At 41.6% G+C, this 21,322-nt stretch overlaps 1 protein-coding gene and 11 non-coding genes across 12 annotated transcripts; 10 read left to right on the forward strand and 2 right to left on the reverse strand.

Annotated features, from left to right (window-relative positions):
* Positions 1-1,182: 1,182 nt before the first annotated feature.
* On the reverse strand, positions 1,183-9,344 carry rbx1 (ring-box 1, E3 ubiquitin protein ligase). Its single transcript, XM_063017037.1, has 5 exons — positions 9,257-9,344; positions 8,769-8,847; positions 5,101-5,171; positions 4,245-4,330; positions 1,183-1,575 (listed from the first exon to the last, which is right to left on the reverse strand). Exons 1-5 carry the CDS (start codon positions 9,332-9,334, stop codon positions 1,563-1,565), a joined length of 327 nt encoding a protein of 108 aa, XP_062873107.1. The 5' UTR covers positions 9,335-9,344; the 3' UTR covers positions 1,183-1,562.
* Positions 9,345-14,316: 4,972 nt separating this feature from the next.
* On the reverse strand, positions 14,317-14,388 carry trnaq-cug (transfer RNA glutamine (anticodon CUG)). Its single transcript has one exon. It is a non-coding gene; the product is annotated as a tRNA-Gln (tRNA).
* A 1,063-nt stretch (positions 14,389-15,451) lies between these two features.
* On the forward strand, positions 15,452-15,533 carry trnas-cga (transfer RNA serine (anticodon CGA)). The gene has a single exon. It is a non-coding gene; the product is annotated as a tRNA-Ser (tRNA).
* Positions 15,534-16,358: 825 nt separating this feature from the next.
* Positions 16,359-16,440, forward strand: trnas-cga (transfer RNA serine (anticodon CGA)). Its single transcript has one exon. It is a non-coding gene; the product is annotated as a tRNA-Ser (tRNA).
* Positions 16,441-16,845: 405 nt separating this feature from the next.
* On the forward strand, positions 16,846-16,927 carry trnas-uga (transfer RNA serine (anticodon UGA)). The gene has a single exon. It is a non-coding gene; the product is annotated as a tRNA-Ser (tRNA).
* A 576-nt stretch (positions 16,928-17,503) lies between these two features.
* trnas-cga (transfer RNA serine (anticodon CGA)) lies at positions 17,504-17,585 on the forward strand. The gene has a single exon. It is a non-coding gene; the product is annotated as a tRNA-Ser (tRNA).
* A 785-nt stretch (positions 17,586-18,370) lies between these two features.
* Positions 18,371-18,452, forward strand: trnas-cga (transfer RNA serine (anticodon CGA)). The gene has a single exon. It is a non-coding gene; the product is annotated as a tRNA-Ser (tRNA).
* A 395-nt stretch (positions 18,453-18,847) lies between these two features.
* trnas-uga (transfer RNA serine (anticodon UGA)) lies at positions 18,848-18,929 on the forward strand. The gene has a single exon. It is a non-coding gene; the product is annotated as a tRNA-Ser (tRNA).
* Positions 18,930-19,030: 101 nt separating this feature from the next.
* Positions 19,031-19,112, forward strand: trnas-uga (transfer RNA serine (anticodon UGA)). Its single transcript has one exon. It is a non-coding gene; the product is annotated as a tRNA-Ser (tRNA).
* Positions 19,113-19,502: 390 nt separating this feature from the next.
* On the forward strand, positions 19,503-19,584 carry trnas-uga (transfer RNA serine (anticodon UGA)). The gene has a single exon. It is a non-coding gene; the product is annotated as a tRNA-Ser (tRNA).
* Positions 19,585-20,194: 610 nt separating this feature from the next.
* trnas-cga (transfer RNA serine (anticodon CGA)) lies at positions 20,195-20,276 on the forward strand. Its single transcript has one exon. It is a non-coding gene; the product is annotated as a tRNA-Ser (tRNA).
* A 405-nt stretch (positions 20,277-20,681) lies between these two features.
* On the forward strand, positions 20,682-20,763 carry trnas-cga (transfer RNA serine (anticodon CGA)). Its single transcript has one exon. It is a non-coding gene; the product is annotated as a tRNA-Ser (tRNA).
* The last annotated feature ends 559 nt before the right edge of the window (positions 20,764-21,322 follow it).

Here is a 21,322-nt window from a genome sequence, read left to right on the forward strand (position 1 = left end):
TTCACCCATACTTCGGTGGATTGGCCCGGCTTTGCGCCCATCTCTGTGCTCCTCCACTTTCTGTACAGGCGCCCTGCGCCACGGCATTGATGACCCCAACTTTTAGTCTGGTTTTTCCCACCCAGCGGACTGAAGGCCAATCGCGCCTGCTAGACGGCGCCCGGCCGACCAGGTGTCAGATTTTCTCCCTCTTTTTAGCGCATGAAATTGCTCGACTGCATCGTGCTTCCTCTCCGTCTATGCCGATCCTTGCTCTGATCGAAGCTGACCCACGCCCCCTCCGTCACGTGAGCGGCAAGCCGCATGCATCTCATCACCCGCACGTCGACGGGCGCTGCGCCGCCCAGCGTTGTGCACGGAGGGACACACCCCTCTCTGCGTAGGCGCCTCCAATCAGCCAGCAGAGGTCGCAACCGCACCACTCCGACAGAGACAGACCCACCCACGTCCGGCCCCCAGTCCCGCCCATCTGAACAACAGGCCAATCGCTGTTCATGTAGCCGCTCAGCCCAAGCCGGCGAGGCAGAGCTGAGATTCGATGTCGTGTATTCGAGATCTCAGCTCTGGTGATTTTAATCGCCTGATTTTAAATCCATAGGCATTAACATGGAGTTGGGGCGGTCCGGGTCCTTTCTGTGTGGAGTTTGCATGTTCTCCCCGTGTCTGCGTGGGTTTCCTCCGGGAGCTCCGGTTTCCTCAGTCAGGTTAATATGGAGACACTGAATTGCCCTATAGGTGAATGTGTATGTGTGTGTCTGCCCCGTGATGACTGGCATCCTGTCCAGGGTGTTACTGTGTGCCTTGCGCCCATTGAAAAGCTGGGATAGGCTCCTGATTGGATAAGCGGATAAAAAAAATGAATGAATGAATAATATGGAGTTGGTCTTCACTGTTAGGCTATAACAGATGAGAGGGTCGACTTGAAGGTGTTCGATAGGGTTAAGGTCTTCCACACCAGACTCCAACCATGTCATTAAGGAGCTTTGTGCTTTGAGCACTGGCACACACCCATGCTGGAAGAGTAAATGTCCTTCCCCAAACTCTTTCCTCAAAGTTGGAAGCATACAATTGCTCATAATGTCCTTGTATGCTAAATCATTAGGATTTCCCTTCACTGGAACTTATGGGACTAAGCCAACAGGTCTATTATTAATACATCAGTGAATAAAACACACAAAAGGCTGAACGCTTGAATACTGTTTACTTCTATTGTTCGGTCAGGGGTTTAATTGTGTAACAGTGAGAAATTAAGCTTAAACACTTGGGGTTTGAACAGGAATGTCTGACACCAACTTTATTCATAACTTACAACAGTGTTGCGCTTTGAAAATACCAACAAATGTTCATGCCACCTTAAAACTAAAGCACAGGGGAGATTCCTCTGAAGCGGTGAGTACAGAAACACGGTGCCGGGATTAAACCTAGTCTCAGACTAAAATCTAACAAGGACTTTTAATGGTGTTGAGTTTATTTTAGTTTAGTCTGAGACTAGGACTAATCCTGATCCAGGAAAGCCCTGCATGGTGGATCTTACAGAGGAGAATTCAGGCTGCAGTCGGTGTTCAGTGACCGTACCTGGAAAACAACACACACAAAAAATAATAAGCATTAATAAACATACCGTGTGCATATTTTTAGTCATTGCCAATTCCCCTGTTGCAACTTGTACTATCCTGCATGACTGTGGAGCGGAGGCAGCAGAGGCAATGAATGCTGCACGTCATGCGACACAGACCTGTGCATTGTACGGCCCTCGAGCCATCCCCAACCGGCCAGCATGAGGTCGGTGGCAATGTTTTTATTTTGACGGGAGCGCTTTGTCCTTACATTTCCGTAAGTTTCGATTTACGTGTGCGAGTGTACTCGGCTTCACCGTAATGTGTCGGCGAACTGAACCGAGTGTGATTGATAGAGACGGTGGAGTTTTTAACAAGACTGATGTAAAGCTGTTTGAGGATCACAATTTAAGGTTTAAATCGCTGTTACGGTACTAAACAGAGAAATACAAGAACATGAACGATGCGGAGCGGCACACCTGAAGCTGCGCTAACTAAACTGCAAACCAAGCGAGGACTTTATATAAAAGTTTAACACATCCGGGACCGGCCGCTCAGGTGGCGCAGCGGTAAACTACGCTAGTGCACCAGAGTTGGGGTTTCGAATACATCGTATCGAATCTCAGCTCTAGGGGTGGGTTTATAAAATCGATTTTTCGATTCGAATCTATTCTTATTTGAACGATCCGATATCGATTCATATAAACGCGAGATCGATCTTTTAAATACGCCCCTTTTTACGGTGTACACTGAAATCTGTTACCATGGTTACCCCCTTTAATTTCGCGTGACCAGCCAGTGTTTTTTTGCGCAACGAGATCTGACCTGCACATCAGTTTAGCATGGCAGAAGCTCAGGTTATGACCACTACACAACTTTTTGCACTGATTTTCGCTCGGCGACGGGTCAGCGCTAGGTTCAGGAGGAACTCGGTGTTCGCTCTGCGATCAAAACTCGGCTCTTGATCAATGTGAGAAACAGCGAGGGGAAACACAGGGGAGAGGTTGTAAACAGGTGGTGGAGCGCAATATAGTTTCTATCAGAATACATCAGCACACGCGAGTTTTACAGTATTTCTGACCTGATCGTTCTCTACAAAACAAAATATTTATTAACCTCCAACTCACTATAGAACAAGCCATGCTGCTCGTGTTGCCAAATCCACTCAGATTCATTTATTTCATCAGCGCACAAACTTTCATCTCTCGCTACTTGTTGATGTGCATGTTTGGACGTGGTATCATTAAACCTTTCATCACTTCTCACGTGTGTTTTCGTGACAGAACGTAGTTTTGGAGAGCAGAGAAGCTCGCCTGTGATTCCCCCTGGTGATAGATGGTGTAGTGTAAAACCCCCCATCGCCGATCAGTCGTGTAGTGTGAACATTACAGCGACCAGGTGTTAATCAGAAAGTCGTGTAGTGTAAACTTGGCATAAGCTGTTCAACAGCCAGGTGTGTGTTTACATTACATTTACAATGTTGTAGCGTGTCAGACATATAAAATAATAATAAAAAATGAATGTTACTGTTTTCTGTTTTGGATTAATTATTTATGTAAACAAAATACACAAATATTTTTAATAATGAAAATATTATGTACTTTGTACAATTATCACATTTGTTCTGTGAACATCTTTACATATTTAAACAAAACCTGTTAATGTAACTCAAATATGCCTAAATGTGTTGAATCGAAATGAATTGAATTGGAAATCGAATCGAATCGGGACCTTGTGAATCGAATCGAATCGATCCAGGAAATTAGTGGGGATACCCAACCCTACTCAGCTCTGCCTTTCCGACTGGGCTGGGCGGCTGTATGAACAACGATCGGCTGTTGTTCAGGGTTAGAGGGTGAGAAAGTCGGATCATAGGTCCTCATAACTGGTGCGACTGCGGCCCCTGCTGGCTGACTGATGGTGCCTGCACAGGGCTGAGGAATAATGCCGTACACAGTGCCCGTTAAGTGTACGAACTCGACTCATGCAGGTGAAAAATGCAGTCTGTACTGAGGGGGCGTCAGTCAGCGGTGAAGGGTCAAATCAGTATAGAGGAGCAATCAGGGTAATTGGACACGACTAGATTAGGGGAGAAAATTGGGGGAAAAATGTAAAGATCCAGAACTGATGCAGTCAAGACCAGCTGTGTGATTAAAAAAAAATAAATAACAATAACAAAGGACTGAAACACAGCAAATGAGGTAAATTAGACTCCAATCAAAATAGCAAGAAAAGTTTAAAAACCTGCACATTTTGTTCACATTTGTTGTTGAGAAATTAGTTGATTAAATAGTGAAATGTTGATGTTTTTACTCTTGTTTTTAAGTTCACCCTATTGGTCCGGCCCTCCACAAGTCCCAGTTTCTTATGTGGCCCCTTGGAAAATGTAATTGCCCACCCCTGTATTAACATCTTGTAAATACAAATGTATTTCAAATGAGTCTATACATGACAGTTTTACCCAATTGATATTTTTTTCTGTTCGTATTGGCTGAAAACGCTGTAAAGTCGTTAAAATAAAGGAAGTTGCATATCAGTAGATAAGTCATTAGAAAGCACAGTAAGATTCGTTGATGCCACTTCAGGTGGAAATGTAAACTGTGTAAACCGAGATCATATGAAATCATATTTAGCACTGACTTGCCAATTGGACAGTCAGTTGGAGGGTGTGTGTGTGTGGTGACTTACTTTTGGAACTCCCACTCTCTGTTATCCAGGGGACACACCTGCCTCGTCTTCAGCCAGCGAGAGATGCAGTGGAAATGAAAGGCATGCTGGGGAAAATAAGAAAGGTTTTAATGAACAGAACATGAACGGCAGGGACCGACACTGATCAGTGAGAATAGACTGGATTTTATTCAAAACACTAGATGTTATACTAATACATCAATATTATTTAATGATCATTTATATTTTCATTAGGGCGCTATCACACGAGAAGCCGCAAATCCGCTTTTGCGCCGGCTGTGCCGTCATTTTCTATGGTGTGTTGGGCTCACGATTTTTGCTCTTGCTGCAGCACTTAAAGAACTGTTTGATATGAGGCAGTAAAAGCGACTCAGGCTGTACGTTCAACGCTTAACGTGACTTTTTATAATAAACCAGCGAGTGAGGAATGTGATTAGTGGAGAAACTTATGAGCAGTAATAATTAAGAGAAGTTTAGTGCTCCTGTCTCCTTCTTTTACTACATTAAACCACATTAAGCTTTAGTTTAAACGATAAGCGTTTTAGACTCTGGGAGAAGCTGATTCTGATTCTCAGTGTTTCTCAGAACCTCGAGCTGTAACACAAGTTTAAAAGTGAAACAGTGAGGAGAATCCAGATAAACACAGATACATGTAGAGCTTTCAGACTGGATCTGATGGTTATTTGACACAAATGCAGATACCGCACCGCTCAAGCCGAGCACTGAACAAAGCGACGATTTGTGCCGAGGCTCACGGTTAGCAAACGCTTCTCATGAGCCCTTGGTCTAATCCGCTGGAGAACGTCATGTACTAATGTGATTAACCAGTGTGTGTGTGTGACTGTGTGTTTCTTACATTACACACTCCCCAAGCCACTGTGCATTCCTCCGATGTAGCAGAAGCCTGGTTGGCCTGGCACTCTATACCTGTAAATGAGAGGCAGGTGAGTAAAGCTGCATTCACACATGAACATTTTACCTGATCAGGACCGAGTATTATTACAGGGTTAATGTGAAACACTGAGGGGACTTTTAGTTTACAAGCACAAACTGAACAATCCAGCATAAACATTTGGATATCAGAGGTCTGGAACCCTGCAGAGGAGCAGTAATGTTCGGTGGAGGAGGTAGCTCAGCGGTTTACGGTACAGGACTAGTGCTCAGAAGGTTGCTAGTTTGAGCCCCACCAATTACAAGTTGCCCTTAACTCTCATTTGCTTGAACTGTAAATTACATTGGATAAAAGCATTTGCACAACATATTATAATGTATTAGATAGATAGATAGATAGATAGATAGATAGATAGATAGATAGATAGATAGATAGATAGATAGATAGATAGATAGAAGGATGATAGATAGATAGATTAGATAGATAGATAGATAGATAGATAGATAGATAGATAGATAGATAGATAGATAGATAGATAGATAGATAGATAGAAGGATGATAGATAGATAGATTAGATAGATAGATAGATAGATGATAGATAGATAGATAGATAGATAGATAGATAGATAGATAGATAGATAGATAGATAGATAGATAGATAGATAGATAGATAGAAGGATGATAGATAGATAGATAGATAGATAGATAGATAGATAGATAGATAGATAGATAGATAGATGATAGATAGATAGATAGATAGATAGATAGAAGGATGATAGATAGATAGATAGATAGATAGATAGATGATAGATAGATAGATAGATAGATAGATAGATAGATAGATAGATAGATAGATAGATAGATAGAAGGATGATAGATAGATAGATAGATAGATAGATAGATAGATAGATAGATAGATAGATAGATAGATAGATAGATAGATAGATAGATAGATTGATAGAAGGATGATAGATAGATAGATAGATAGATAGATAGATAGATAGATAGATAGAGATAGATAGATAGATAGATAGATAGATAGATAGATAGATAGATAGATAGATAGATAGAAGGATGATAGATAGATAGATAGATAGATAGATAGATAGATAGATAGATAGATAGATAGAAGGATGATAGATAGATAGATAGATAGATAGATAGATAGATAGATAGATAGATAGATAGATAGATAGATAGATAGATAGAAGGATGATAGATAGATAGATAGATAGATAGATAGATAGATAGATGATAGATAGATAGATAGATAGATGATAGATAGATAGATAGATAGATAGATAGATAGATAGATAGATAGATAGAAGGATGATAGATAGATAGATAGATAGATAGATAGATAGATAGATAGATAGATAGATAGATAGATAGATAGATAGATAGATAGAAGGATGATAGATAGATAGATAGATAGATAGATAGATAGATAGATAGATAGATAGAAGGATGATAGATAGATAGATAGATAGATAGATAGATAGATAGATAGATAGATAGATAGATAGATAGATAGAAGGATGATAGATAGATAGATAGATAGATAGATAGATAGATAGATAGATAGATAGATAGATAGATAGATAGATAGATAGATAGAAGGATGATAGATAGATAGATAGATAGAAGGATGATAGATAGATAGATAGATAGATAGATAGATAGATAGATAGATAGAAGGATGATAGATAGATAGATAGATAGATAGATAGATAGATAGATAGATAGATAGATAGAAGGATGATAGATAGATAGATAGATAGATAGATAGATAGATAGATAGATAGATAGATAGAAGGATGATAGATAGATAGATAGATAGATAGATAGATAGATAGATAGATAGATAGATAGATAGAAGGATGATAGATAGATAGATAGATAGATAGATAGATAGATAGATAGATAGAAGGATAGATAGATAGATAGATAGATAGATAGATAGATAGATAGATAGATAGATAGATAGAAAAAGAGACACACAGAGACAGACAGATAGATACAGAAAGAAAGAAAGACAGACAGACAGAAACAGACAGAATCTATTTGTATATCTTCATTAATCCCGAAAGGAAATTAAGGCCTCAATAGCTTGTTACATACAACAAGTTGGTATTGTTTGCACATGTTCTGTGTTCCTGGAGGAATTGTATTTTTTCTTTTTCTCCCTTTTAGCGCGTCCAATTGCGTCACGCTTTCTCTCCACCAATGGCGATCCCCGCTCTGACTGAGGAGAACGAAGCTAACCCACGCCCCCCCTCCGACACGTGGGCAGCAGCCGTATGCATCTCATCACCTACACTTTGACGAGTGCAGTGCAGTGCAGCTCAGCGTTGTGTACGGAGAGACACACCCTGAGAGCACTCTTTTCTCATCTCTGTGCATACGCCATCAATCAGCCAGCGGAGGTCGTAATTGCACCAGTCATGAGAGAGAGAGACCCCATCCGGCTTAGTCCCGCCCATATCTGAACAACAGACCAAGAGCTGAGATTCGATATGATGTATTCGAGATCCCAGCTCTGGTTCCAGCGTGTGTTTTCACCGCTGCGCCACCTGAGCTGCGTTTATTAGGATTTGAACATCATGTTTTACACACTTTGGTTCCATTTATGACAGAACAGGCAGTTACTGCTTACATAAGTTGTTAATGTCAAACACAGTCATGGACAATTTAGTGAATTATTGGGAAACTGAAACTAAAACTCAAAGTAAAATGCAGTGTTATTTGGCCCTAAACAGACACTACAGTGCAGCAGATTATCTGAGCACAGTATCCAACCCTAAATTAAGAAACACCCTGACGAGGTACAGACTGAGCGCACACGACCTGGCCGTGGAGACGGGGCGACACACCCGGTCCTGGCTGCCCCGGGAGGAGAGGTTGTGCCAGCACTGCACTCTCAGTACAGTAGAGACGGAGCTGCACTTCCTCACCCGGTGTACCAAGTACCACCACGTCCGCTCCCAATTCTTCCCTAAATTTAACATCATCCCTGAGTTTACCTCCCTCCCAGACCCCGATCAACTGCCCCACCTACTGGGGGAGCACTGGGGGAGCACAGAGAGAGCTGCACACTAGCAGCACTCTATACTCACACCTGCCACCAGGTGAGGGACAGTGGGTGACCATGTCCCATACACACACACACACACACACAAATCGTTATTACTACCTCATTATTGTAAATATTATACTTTTTATTGTTCTTATTTTGCACTGTTTTTATTAATATTTTATATTTTTTGCACATGTAACTATTCTGTATATATTTGTTTTTTCATATTGTTATTATTTCTCTGTAACTTGCTTTGGCAATACGAATGTCCTTATTTGTCATGCCAATAAAGTTTCTTTTGAGTTTGAGTTGAGTCTCCAATTCACCTCACTTGCACGGTCTTTGGACTGTGGGAGGAAACCCACACAGACACGGGGAGAACATGCAAACTCCACACAGAAAGGACCCGGACCGCTCCCACCTGGGGATCGAACCCAGGACCTTCTTACTATGAGGCGACAGTGCTACCCACCGAGCCTGATCTGAAGTGGGAACGAAGTTGCTGGGGTTTGTGAATGAGCGTGAGTGAGACACATAAAAGTGAAACGATACTTACAGAGATCCATAATGTGGTTTCTGCAGATGGCACAGTTATCCACCACGATGTCCCAGGCCCACAGAGCCACTGCATTCCACTACGAGAGAGAGAGAGAGAGAGAGAGAGAGAGAGAGAGAGAGAGAGACATGTCAGTATGTCCCCACAGTCATGATATAAACACAAGTAAGGGGGGATTAATGAAACACATAATTCATTTCCTACAGAACCTTCCAGATCATTTCCTACCCTCATGTTTACATCTATATTACTAATAGTTACATTATAAACACGACACATATGATATAAGAGTAATTATATTGTAATAATGTTAGTGTTTATAATCTGCCTACTCATTCACTACCGCAGCGGTTTACCCCCCCCCATGCTAATGCTAACAGCATTCACAAAATGACAGAAACTCCTCTCTAATGCTCCTAACACGAGCTTTAACGTCAGAATAACACTAAACATTCCTTATTTTAGCACCACAGTTAAATAATATCGACCTTTTTCACTTCGAAGCGCTTCTTACTCGCCCCGCTGTTTGTTCCGCTCGGGCTATCAACATCCATCGCAGCCGCCATCTTTCCTCTCTGTTACCAAGTCTCGCGTCTTAAATCTCGCGAGAGCTTCCTTCATGACTGAAATGATTCTGAATCGAATCTAAGTCGGCTCACTGAATCAGTTCAGATCACCGATCAGCCATAACATTAAAACCACCCCCTTGTTTCTACACTCACTGTCCATTTTATCAGCTCCACTTACCATATAGAAGCACTTTGTAGTTCTACAATTACTGACTGTAGTCCATCTGTTTCTCTGCATGCTTTTCACCCTGTTCTTCAATTGTCAGGACCACCACAGAGCAGATATTATTTACGTAGGTGGTGGATCATTCTCAGCACTGCAGTGACACTGACATGGTGGTGGTGTGTTAGTGTGTTGTGCTGGTATGAGTGGATCAGACACAGCAGCGCTGCTGGAGTTTTTAAATACCGTGTCCACTCACTGTCCACTCTATTAGACACTCCTACCTAGTTTGTCCACCTTAAAGATGTAAAGTCAGAGACGATCGCTCATCTATTGCTGCTGTTTGAGTCGGTCATCTTCTAGACCTTCATCAGTGGTCACAGGACGCTGCCCACGGGGCGCTGTCGGCTGGATGTTTTTGGTTGGTGGACTATTCTCAGTCCAGCAGTGACAGTGAGGTGTTTAAAAACTCCAGCAGCGCTGCTGTGTCTGATCCACTCATACCAGCACAACACACACTAACACACCACCACCATGTCAGTGTCACTGCAGTGCTGAGAATGATCCACCACCTAATAATACCTGCTCTGTGGTGGTCCTGTGGGGGTCCTGACCATTGAAGAACAGCATGAAAGCAGGTTAAAAAGGTATGTAGAGAAACAGATGGACTACAGTCAGTAATTGTAGAACTACAAAGTGCTTCTATATGGTAAGTGGAGCTGATAATAAGTCCCTGTTGAGTCTGGTTCCTCTCAAGGTTTCTTCTTGTAATTTTAAGGGAGTTTTTCCTTGCCACTGTCGCCCTCGGCTTGCTCAATAGGGGTTGTTGGTTGGATTCTGTAAAGTTGCTTTGAGACAATTTCCATTGTAAAAAGCGCTATATAAAAACATTTGACTTAACTTGACTTGACTCTTGTGGTTGAATTCCAGCAGTCATGTTCCAAAAACTAGTACAAAGCCCTTCAGAAAGGAGAAGGCGTGTGATGGCAATAAAGAAGCACCACTTCCATATTAATTCTCATTAAAATTGCGCTGTATGAAACCAGCTATAAACATCAGCAGTGACCCCTCACATCCTCACTGTGGACTGTTTTCCCTGCTGGCTTCTAGAAAAAGGTTCCGGAGCATTCGGTGCAGGACCACCAGGTTCTGTAACAGTTTTTTCTGCCTCTGTGAATATATATGAACAATTTTTAACTCCACAGGCCACTTTTTCACTACTGCACTTTATAATATTTTTTTTGCTGTTGTATATTCATATACCTTTATATTTTAATTCCATGCTGCTATTTATATATACAGTACCAGTCAGAAGTTTGGACACACCTTCTCTTCGATGGTTTTTCTTGATTATTTTTATTTTCTACATTGTAGATTAATACTGAAGACATTCAAACTATGAAGGAACACATATGGAATTATGTAATGAACAAAAAAGTGTTAAACAAACCAGAAATATGTTTTATATTTTACCAACTCTACCTCTGCACAGCACAACTGATGGTCTCAAACACATTAAAAAAGCAAGAAATTCCAGAAATTAACTCCTGACGAGGCACAAATGTTAAGTGAAACCCATTCCAGGTGGAAACTTCATGAAGATGATTGAGAAAATGCCAAAAGTGTGCAAAGCTGTCATCAGAGCAAAAGAAACTTTGAAGAATCTAAAATATAAAACATATTCTGGTTTGTTTAACACTTTTTTTTGTTTACTACATAATTCCATATGTGTTCCTTCATAGTTTGGATGTCTTCATTATTGATCTACAATGTAGAAAATAAAAAAAAAACTCAGGAATGAGAAAGTGTGTCCAAACTTTTGACTGCTACTGTATATATATATATATACAGTATATATACAGTGTATCACAAAAGTGAGTACACCCCTCACATTTCTGCAAATATTTTATTATATCTTTTCATGGGACAACACTATAGAAATAAAACTTGGATATAAGTTAGAGTATTCAGTGTACAGCTTGTATAGCAGTGTAGATTTACTGTCTTCTGAAAATAACTCAACACACAGCCATTAATGTCTAAATAGCTGCAACATAAGTGAGTACACCCCACAGTGAACATGTCCAAATTGTGCCCAAAGTGTCAATATTTTGTGTGACCACCATTATTATCCAGCACTGCCTTAACCCTCCTGGGCATGGAATTCACCAGAGCTGCACAGGTTGCTACTGGAATCCTCTTCCACTCCTCCATGATGACATCACGGAGCTGGTGGATGTTAGACACCTTGAACTCCTCCACCTTCCACTTGAGGATGCGCCACAGGTGCTCAATTGGGTTTAGTCCATCACCTTTACCTTCAGCTTCCTCAGCAAGGCAGTTGTCATCTTGGAGGTTGTGTTTGGGGTCGTTATCCTGTTGCAAACTGCCATGAGGCCCAGTTTTGGAAGGGAGGGGATCATGCTCTGTTTCAGAATGTCACAGTACATGTTGGAATTCATGTTTCCCTCAATGAACTGCAGCTCCCCAGTGCCAGCAACACTCATGCAGCCCAAGACCAGGATGCTACCACCACCATGCTTGACTGTAGGCAAGATACAGTTGTCTTGGTACTTCTCACCAGGGCGCCGCCACACATGCTGGACACCATCTGAGCCAAACAAGTTTATCTTGGTCTCGTCAGACCACAGGGCATTCCAGTAATCCATGTTCTTGGACTGCTTGTCTTCAGCAAACTGTTTGCGGGCTTTCTTGTGCGTCAGCTTCCTTCTGGGATGACGACCATGCAGACCGAGTTGATGCAGTGTGCGGCGTATGGTCTGAGCACTGACAGGCTGACCTCCCACGTCTTCAACCTCTGCAGCAATGCTGGCAGCACTCATGTGTCTATTTTTTAAAGCCAACCTCTGGATATGACGCCGAACACGTGGACTCAACTTCTTTGGTCGACCCTGGCGAAGCCTGTTCCGAGTGGAACCTGTCCTGGAAAACCGCTGTATGACCTTGGCCACCATGCTGTAGCTCAGTTTCAGGGTGTTAGCAATCTTCTTATAGCCCAGGCCATCTTTGTGGAGAGCAACAATTCTATTTCTCACATCCTCAGAGCGTTCTTTGCCATGAGGTGCCATGTTGAATATCCAGTGGCCAGTATGAGAGAATTGTACCCAAAACACCAAATTTAACAGCCCTGCTCCCCATTTACACCTGGGACCTTGACACATGACACCAGGGAGGGACAACGACACATTTGGGCACAATTTGGACATGTTCACTGTGGGGTGTACTCACTTATGTTGCCAGCTATTTAGACATTAATGGCTGTGTGTTGAGTTATTTTCAGAAGACAGTAAATCTACACTGCTATACAAGCTGTACACTGACTACTCTAAGTTATATCCAAGTTTCATGTCTATAGTGTTGTCCCATGAAAAGATATAATAAAATATTTGCAGAAATGTGAGGGGTGTACTCACTTTTGTGATACACTGTATATATATATATCAGTGGCGGCTGCTGGTCTTTAAAAGAGGGGAAGCTCATTGTCGGCTTACATCATAAAATTTGTCAATTTATTTACACATAAATTCTGCCCTTTGTTCCTTTTGGCCTGAATGGGATGCAGTTTGTCTTTCGACTTCACTCGCAAAATCCGCGATGGGACTGAACCTCCCAGTGATTAAGTGACTAATGAAGTGTATTGCTTTGGCAAAAAAGAATGTCCCTATTTGTCATGCCAATAAAGCTTCTTTTGAGTTTGAGTTTGATAAGTGACGGTGTAGCACTCAAACTAGCTGTCAATCAAAACGGGATTCAGCCTTTCCACTGATCCTCCAATCATCTTGCAGAAGCTCAGCGTCCACACCCGCCCACAGCTCCATTCACCCCCAGAGACGCTCAGCGTCCGGGGGCGGGACAAAATCGAGGCATTTATCCAATGACCAGCGAGTTTCGGAGCATTAAAAAAAAAAACTCAACTCAGTCCCATAGCAGTAAAGAGACGCTCAGCTTCTGCGGGCAAATGCATTGACGCTACGGGAATGTATGAGTTAAGTTAAGAAAATCGAGTCGATTTGTGATAAGTAGCTGATTCTGAACGAACTCGTCTTCGAGATGAACGCGTTCTAACGCATTTGTAGTCAATGAAATGTTAACACAACTGTACATATTTCACCATTTAATTTTTGACATTTTAGGGGAAGCTGAGCTTCCCTTGCAGTCTTAGAGAAATCGCCACTGATATATACTTTTATTTTTTAATTATGTGCTGCCATCTATACCATATACTTCTTTAGTTTAAATCTGTACTGCTGTACATTTCATTTTGTAGAGGGTTAGAAAACTGCCTCCATCTGTAGTTTTATTAAAACAGACACCTCCCACTTATTTTTTTATTTTGTTTATATTATTTTAATAATCAGAACCATTCTAAAAGCTTTTCAAGCCATTCCTACTTGTTTTACATGGTGTTACACCACTCAACCGCTAGATGGCGCTTCATCCCAGTGAGTCGCACGGAGAAAACACTAAAATTCGAGGTCTGAGCATGCGCAGTTCAGAAATAAACTCGCGCTGGCTTCGAACAAGCTGTTTACTGCTTGGTGTTCTCTATTGACTTCCAGATACAGTTATTTCAGTAATGCTCAGTGCTGCTCAGTCTGTGTATCCCTTGCTGCTGGCCCAGAAACCCCTAGACCTGGCGCCGGCAACAATTTCATATACTTTTATATTCTAAATTCTGTGCTACCATGTATCAAAGCTTTCTTCACCTACTTTTTAAATTCGTTCTGCGTACACTTGTGTATAATGATAGACAATAAAGTTTGTATAAGTTTAAGAACTAGTAAAGAGAAAATTCAGGTTCCACCGAGATTTGAACTCGGATCGCTGGATTCAGAGTCCAGAGTGCTAACCATTACACCATGGAACCGCATGGTGGCGAGGAGTAAATGAACAGTGAAAGCATTAACCACTCCATACACACCTCAGATAAAAGCCATTATTTTATTTACAGATTTATAATTAATACACCTTGTGACCAAAAGTATTCGGACACCTCACCATGAGCTTGTTATTAAAATAGAGTGACCTTTATGAGATCTTTTTAACTCGAACAGTAGCCGCTCCTCAGAAGACTCCTCACAACACTTATCTGTAGGTTCGGCCAAGATTGCAAATCTTCTACATTTTTACCATTTATTAGATTAATTTAGGGTTTAGGGACATGAATTACTTCAAATAAGACAAACACAGTGTTAATAGCAAACATGCTTTATTACAAACAATATCATGCAAGAACGAGCTGTTTTTAAAAGTGCTGTGGTGGCTGTACACATGGTTAAAAATAGTTATTTATTTATTAGGATTTTAACGTCATGTTTTTTTTATATATATATATATATATATATTTCTATATGCATTTTCTCCCTTTTTAAACTCGTCAAATTGCCCGATTGCATCATGCTTCCTCTCCACCAATGCCGACCCCTGCTCTGATAGTGGAGAACAGAGCTAACCCACGCTCCCTCCGACACGTGGGCAGCAGCCGTATGCATCTTATCACCTACTCTTTGACGAGTGCAGTGCAGCTCAGGGTTGTGTACAGAGAGACACACCCTGAGAGCACTCTTTTCTCATCTCTGTGCAGACGCCATCAATCAGCCAGCAGAGGTCGCAACCGCACCAGTCATGAGTCACCAGTAACCCAAAATGTTCGTATGGTAAACGGTTCGTAACCCAAGGGTCTACTGTATAATGGAAAATTGAATGTAGGTTGGATCTGCTTTTTCCAGTGTGGGCCTTTCCTTCCAGTGAAATGGACATCACAAAGAGTGACGCTTCTTGTGGAAGTGACTGCTAAGCGAATAAGGTTATGATTCTTTCTGAAGAGTTAACACCACACAGAGCTTGTGTGTCTTGTAATTACTGTTGCAATGTGGACCGTTTCGTGTAGGAAATTGAACTTCATAAGCATGCTTTTGTTGGTTGTTGTGGCTGTGATGGCTGAGAGGTTAAGGCATTGGACTCGAAATCTAATGGGGTTTCCCAGCGCAGGTTCAATTCCTGCTCACAGCGTTGTGTCCTCTAATCTCTAGTAAATACAAAACCTAGAGTAGGTACTAACTACTGCCTGTCAATAACACCCAATAAGACTTGATTTGAATATGATCTGTCCCAGTCTTCTACACATTATACTTTGGCCTTATCAAAGTCACTTTTACTCGATGCTTGGTGTTTTTTCTGCTTCCAACACCGTATTTTTGAGAACTGACCGTTTACTGGCTGTCCAATATTTTCCACTCAGTATCAGATTCCATTTTCTGAGACAATCAGTGTTCTTCACTTCAGCTGTCAGTTGTTTTAATGTTGTGGATGATCAATGTACATGCAGGTTCAGCTGGCTAGAAAGTGAGAAACTTGTCTGTGCTGGTGTTAACGTTGGGTTACTGAGTGGTGTTTGTACGTTTATTTAAGACTGTGTGTGTGTGTTTGTGTGTGTGTGTGTGTGTGTGTGAGTGTGTGCCTTGTGAATGCTTTTGCAACTTGGAACTTTTCTTATAGGAAATTGATTATCAAAAGCATACATTGTTTCTTGTGATGGCTGAGAGGTTAAGGTGTTGGACTCTAAGTCCCCTGAGGTTTTCCTGCACAAGTTTGAATCCTGCTCACAGTGTTGTAGCTTCAAATCTTCAGAAAAGACAAAACAGAGAGTGGATCTTTAAAAGTGTCCACTGTAGACATGAAGCAGACTAGTTAATATATCTCTTTATTGCTGGGTTTTTATGAACAATGTACAATGTTATTGCGGGGTTAAATGGTGAAGGTGTTTTTGCTTTGTGCTTAACAGTTTGGTATCAGTCCCAGTAGTGTGTTTGTTGCTTCAAATAATGTTTGCTGGTGGCTGTGATGGCCGAGAGGTTAAGGCGTTGGACTCGAAATCCAATGGGGTTTCCCTGCGCAGGTTCGAGTACTGCTCACAGCGTCCTAGCTAGTGATTTTTCAACTCTCCATTGAATACACATTGTACTGGAAAGCTTGCATGGTGTTCATATGTGTGGACAGTCCTTTCAAAAAATTATGTTAAGGCGTTGGACTCGAACTCCAATGGGGTTTCCCTATTTCCCCTGCTCACAGTGTCCCAATAATTTGGTTCATGATCCTCCCTTAAATAGTTGATATAACTGAAGGCTCACATATGGTTTTATATGTTTGTGGCAGATTCCCTTATAAAAAATAAACATTAGTGACTGCTAAGCGGATAAGGTTATGATTCTTTCTGAAGAGTTAACACCACACAGAGCTTGTGTGTCTTGTAATTACTGTTGCAATGTGGACCGTTTCGTGTAGGAAATTGAACTTCATAAGCATGCTTTTGTTGGTTGTTGTGGCTGTGATGGCTAAGAGGTTAAGGCGTTGGACTTGAAATCCAATGGGGTCTCCCCGCGTAGGTTCAAATCCTGCTCACAGCGTCCCAACCGGTGAAGTTATGATGAAAGTTTGCATGTGGTTTATATGCTTGTGGATCATTCCTTCCAAAAATGAACATTGTCCAGAAGACTGATGCCTTCCTGTGGCTGTGATGGCCGAGAGGTTAGGGAGTTGGACTTGAAATCCAATGGGGTTTCCCCGGACAGGTTCGAATCCTGCTCACAGAGTACCAGTCAGTCTATGATCTTCCCTTGAGTAGTTGACTTAATTTGAAAGTTTGCATGTTGTTGTATATACTTGTGGATCATTCCTTCCACAAAATGAACCTTGTCCAGAAAAGCACACATTGTTGTAGCTGAGATGGCTGAGGGTTTAAGGTGTTGGACCTGGAATCCAATGGGGTTTCCTCACGCAGTTCTTCTAATCTTCAGTAAAGACTAAACAGAGAGTGGATCTTTTAAACAATCCATGTTGGACATCTCCTAATTGCTGGGTTTTTAGGAACAATGTACTATGTTATTGAGGGGTTAAATGGTGAAGGTGTTTTTGCTTTGTGCTTAACAGTTTGGTATCAGTCCCAGTAGTGTGTTTGTTGCTTCAAATCATGTTTGCTGGTGGCTGTGATGGCCGAGAGGTTAAGGCGTTGGACTCGAAATCCAATGGGGTCTCCCTGTGCAGGTTCGAGTACTGCTCACAGCGTCCTAGCTAGTGATTTTTCAACTCTCCATTGAACACACATTGTACTGGAAAGCTTGCATGGTGTTCATATGTGTGGACAGTCCTTTCAAAAAATTATGTTAAGGCGTTGGACTCGAACTCCAATGGGGTTTCCCTATTTCCCCTGCTCACAGTGTCCCAATAATTTGGTTCATGATCCTCCCTTAAATAGTTGATATAACTGCTGGTGTTAACGTTGGGTTACTGAGTGGTGTTTGTACGTTTATTTAAGACTGTGTGTTTGTGTGTGTGTGTGTGTGTGTGTGTGTGTGTGTGTGTGTGTGCCTTGTGAATGCTTTTGCAACTTGGAACTTTTCTTATAGGAAATTGATTATCAAAAGCATACATTGTTTCTTGTGATGGCTGAGAGGTTAAGGTGTTGGACTCTAAATCTCCTGAGGTTTTCCTGCACAGGTTTGAATCCTGCTCACAGTGTTGTAGCTTCAAATCTTCAGAAAAGACAAAACAGAGAGTGGATCTTTAAAAGTGTCCACTGTAGACATGAAGCAGACTAGTTAATATATCTCTTTATTGCTGGGTTTTTATGAACAATGTACAATGTTATTGGGGGGTTAAATGGTGAAGGTGTTTTTGCTTTGTGCTTAACAGTTTGGTATCAGTCCTAGTAGTGTGTCGTTTATTGCATTCAGCTGAGTTTGTGTATCTGGTAAAAGCTGCAGAAGCAGATACTTAAAAAACATGCTGCTGTTGTGTGCCATAATGATCCAGCAGTTACAGCTTTGGCACAAGTTTGTTACATTCTTGTGGCTGTGATGGCCGAGAGGTTAAGGCGTTGGACTCGAAATCCAATGGGGTCTCCCCGCGCAGGTTCGAATCCTGCTCACAGCGTCCCAACTAGTACCTTTATGATGCTCACTGAGTCCCAACCTGTGGGTTTATGATCCTTCCTTGAGAAGTTATTGTAATGTAAAGTTTGCATGTGGTTTATCTGCTTGTGGATCACTCCTTCCGAAAAACTAACCTTGTCCAGAAAACCAAGCTTTATTTCAGGTGTAATGGTCGAGAGGTGCTTCTAATCTTTAGTAAAGACTAAACAGAGAGTGGATCTTTTAAACAATCCATGTTGGGTTTTAGGAACAATGTACTATGTTATTGGGGGTTAAATGGTAAAGGTGTTTTTGCTTTGTGCTTAACAGTTTGGTATCAGTCCCAGTAGTGTGTTTGTTGCATTCAGCTGAGTTTGTGTATCTGGTAAAAGCTGCTTCAAATCATGCTTGTTCGTGGCTGTGATGGCCGAGAGGTTAAGGCGTTGGACTTGAAATCCAATGGGGTCTCCCCACGTAGGTTCAAATCCTGCTCACAGCGTCCCAACCGGTGAAGTTATGATGAAAGTTTGCGTGTGGTTTATATGCTTGTGGATCATTCCTTCCAAAAATGAACACTGTCCAGACTGATGCCTTCCTGTGGCTGTGATGGCCGAGAGGTTAGGGAGTTGGACTTGAAATCCAATGGTGTTTCCCCGGGCAGGTTCGAACCCTGCTCACAGTGTACCAGTCAGTCTATGATCTTCCCTTGAGTAGTTGACTTAATTTGAAAGTTTGCATGTTGTTGTATATACTTGTGGATCATTCCTTCCACAAAATGAACCTTGTCCAGAAAACCACACGTTGTTATGGCTGAGATGGCTGAGGGTTTAAGGTGTTGGACCTGGAATCCAATGGATTTTCCTCACGCAGTTCTTCTAATCTTCAGTAAAGACTAAACAGAGAGTGGATCTTTTAAACAATCCATGTTGGACATCTCCTAATTGCTGGTTTTTTAGGAACAATGTACTATGTTATTGAGGGGTTAAATGGTGAAGGTGTTTTTGCTTTGTGCTTAACAGTTTGGTATCAGTCCCAGTAGTGTGTTTGTTGCTTCAAATCATGCTTGTTAGTGGCTGTGATGGCCGAGAGGTTAAGGCGTTGGACTTGAAATCCAATGGGGTCTCCCCGCGTAGGTTCAAATCCTGCTCACAGCGTCCCAAACGGTGAAGTTATGATGAAAGTTTGCATGTGGTTTATATGCTTGTGGATCATTCCTTCCAAAAATGAACATTGTCCAGAAGACTGATGCCTTCCTATGGCTGTGATGGCCGAGAGGTTAGGGAGTTGGACTTGAAATACAATGGGGTTTTCTCGGGCAGGTTCGAATCCTGCTCACAGAGTCCCATTCAGTCTATGATCTTCCCTTGAGTAGTTAACTTAATTTGAAAGTTTGCATGTTGTTGTATATACTTGTGGATCATTTCTTCCACAAAATGAACCTTGTCCAGAAAACCACACATTGTTGTAGCTGAGATGGCTGAGGGTTTAAGGTGTTGGACCTGGAATCCAATGGGGTTTCCTCACGCAGTTCTTCTAATCTTCAGTAAAGACTAAACAGAGTGGATCTTTTAAACAATCCATGTTGGACATCTCCTAATTGCTGGGTTTTATGAACAATGTACTATGTTATTGGGGGGTTAAATGGTGAAGGTGTTTTTGCTTTGTGCTTAACAGTTTGGTATCAGTCCCAGTAGTCTGTCGTTTATTGCATTAAGCTGAGTTTGTGTATCTGGTAAAAGCTGCTTCAAATAATGTTTGCTGGTGGCTGTGATGGCCGAGAGGTTAAGGCGTTGGACTCGAAATCCAATGGGGTTTCCCTGCGCAGGTTCGAGTCCTGCTCACAGCGTCCTAGCTAGTGATTTTTCAACTCTCCATTGAATACACATTGTACTGGAAAGCTTGCATGGTGTTCATATGTGTGGACAGTCCTTTCAAAAAATTATGTTAAGGCGTTGGACTCGAACTCCAATGGGGTTTCCCTATTTTCCCTGCTCACAGTGTCCCAATAATTTGGTTCATGATCCTCCCTTAAATAGTTGATATAACTGAAGGCTCACATATGGTTTTATATGTTTGTGGCAGATTCCCTTATAAAAAATAAACATTAGTGACTGCTAAGCGAATAAGGTTATGATTCTTTCTGAAGAGTTAACACCACACAGAGCTTGTGTGTCTTGTAATTACTGTTGCAATGTGGACCGTTTCGTGTAGGAAATTGAACTTCATAAGCATGCTTTTGTTGGTTGTTGTGGCTGTGATGGCTGAGAGGTTAAGGCATTGGACTCGAAATCTAATGGGGTTTCCCAGCGCAGGTTCAATTCCTGCTCACAGCGTTGTATCCTCTAATCTCTAGTAAATACAAAACATAGAGTAGGTACTAACTACTGCCTGTCAATAACACCCAATAAGACTTGATTTGAATATGATCTGTCCCAGTCTTCTACACATTATACTTTGGCCTTATCAAAGTCACTTTTACTCGATGCTTGGTGTTTTTTCTGCTTCCAACACCGTATTTTTGAGAACTGACCGTTTACTGGCTGTCCAATATTTTCCACTCAGTATCAGGTTCCATTTTCTGAGACAATCAGTGTTCTTCACTTCAGCTGGCAGTTGTTTTAATGTTGTGGATGATCAATGTACATGCAGGTTCAGCTGGCTAGAAAGTGAGAAACTTGTCTGTGCTGGTGTTAACGTTGGGTTACTGAGTGGTGTTTGTACGTTTATTTAAGACTGTGTGTGTGTGTGTTTGTGTGTTACTTGGAACTTTTCTTATAGGAAATTGATTATTAAAAGCATACATTGTTTCTTGTGATGGCTGAGAGGTTAAGGTGTTGGACTCTAAATCTCCTGAGGTTTTCCTGCACAGGTTTGAATCCTGCTCACAGTGTT

This window comes from Trichomycterus rosablanca, chromosome 2 (assembly GCF_030014385.1).
Source record: "Trichomycterus rosablanca isolate fTriRos1 chromosome 2, fTriRos1.hap1, whole genome shotgun sequence".
NCBI classification, from domain to species: Eukaryota; Metazoa; Chordata; class Actinopteri; order Siluriformes; family Trichomycteridae; genus Trichomycterus; species Trichomycterus rosablanca.

What these genes read in the sequence shown, in the direction of transcription:
- rbx1 (XM_063017037.1), bottom strand. Translation starts at nt 9,334, where the DNA reads ATGGCGGCTGCGATGGATGTTGATAGCCCGAGCGGAACAAACAGCGGG. An exon ending in AGCGCTTCGAAGTGAAAAAG is followed by an intron (nt 8,848 to 9,256) that starts GTCGATATTATT and finishes TCTCTCTCGTAG; the next exon opens with TGGAATGCAGTGGCTCTGTG. An exon ending in AAACCACATTATGGATCTCT is followed by an intron (nt 5,172 to 8,768) that starts GTAAGTATCGTT and finishes TCTCATTTACAG; the next exon opens with GTATAGAGTGCCAGGCCAAC.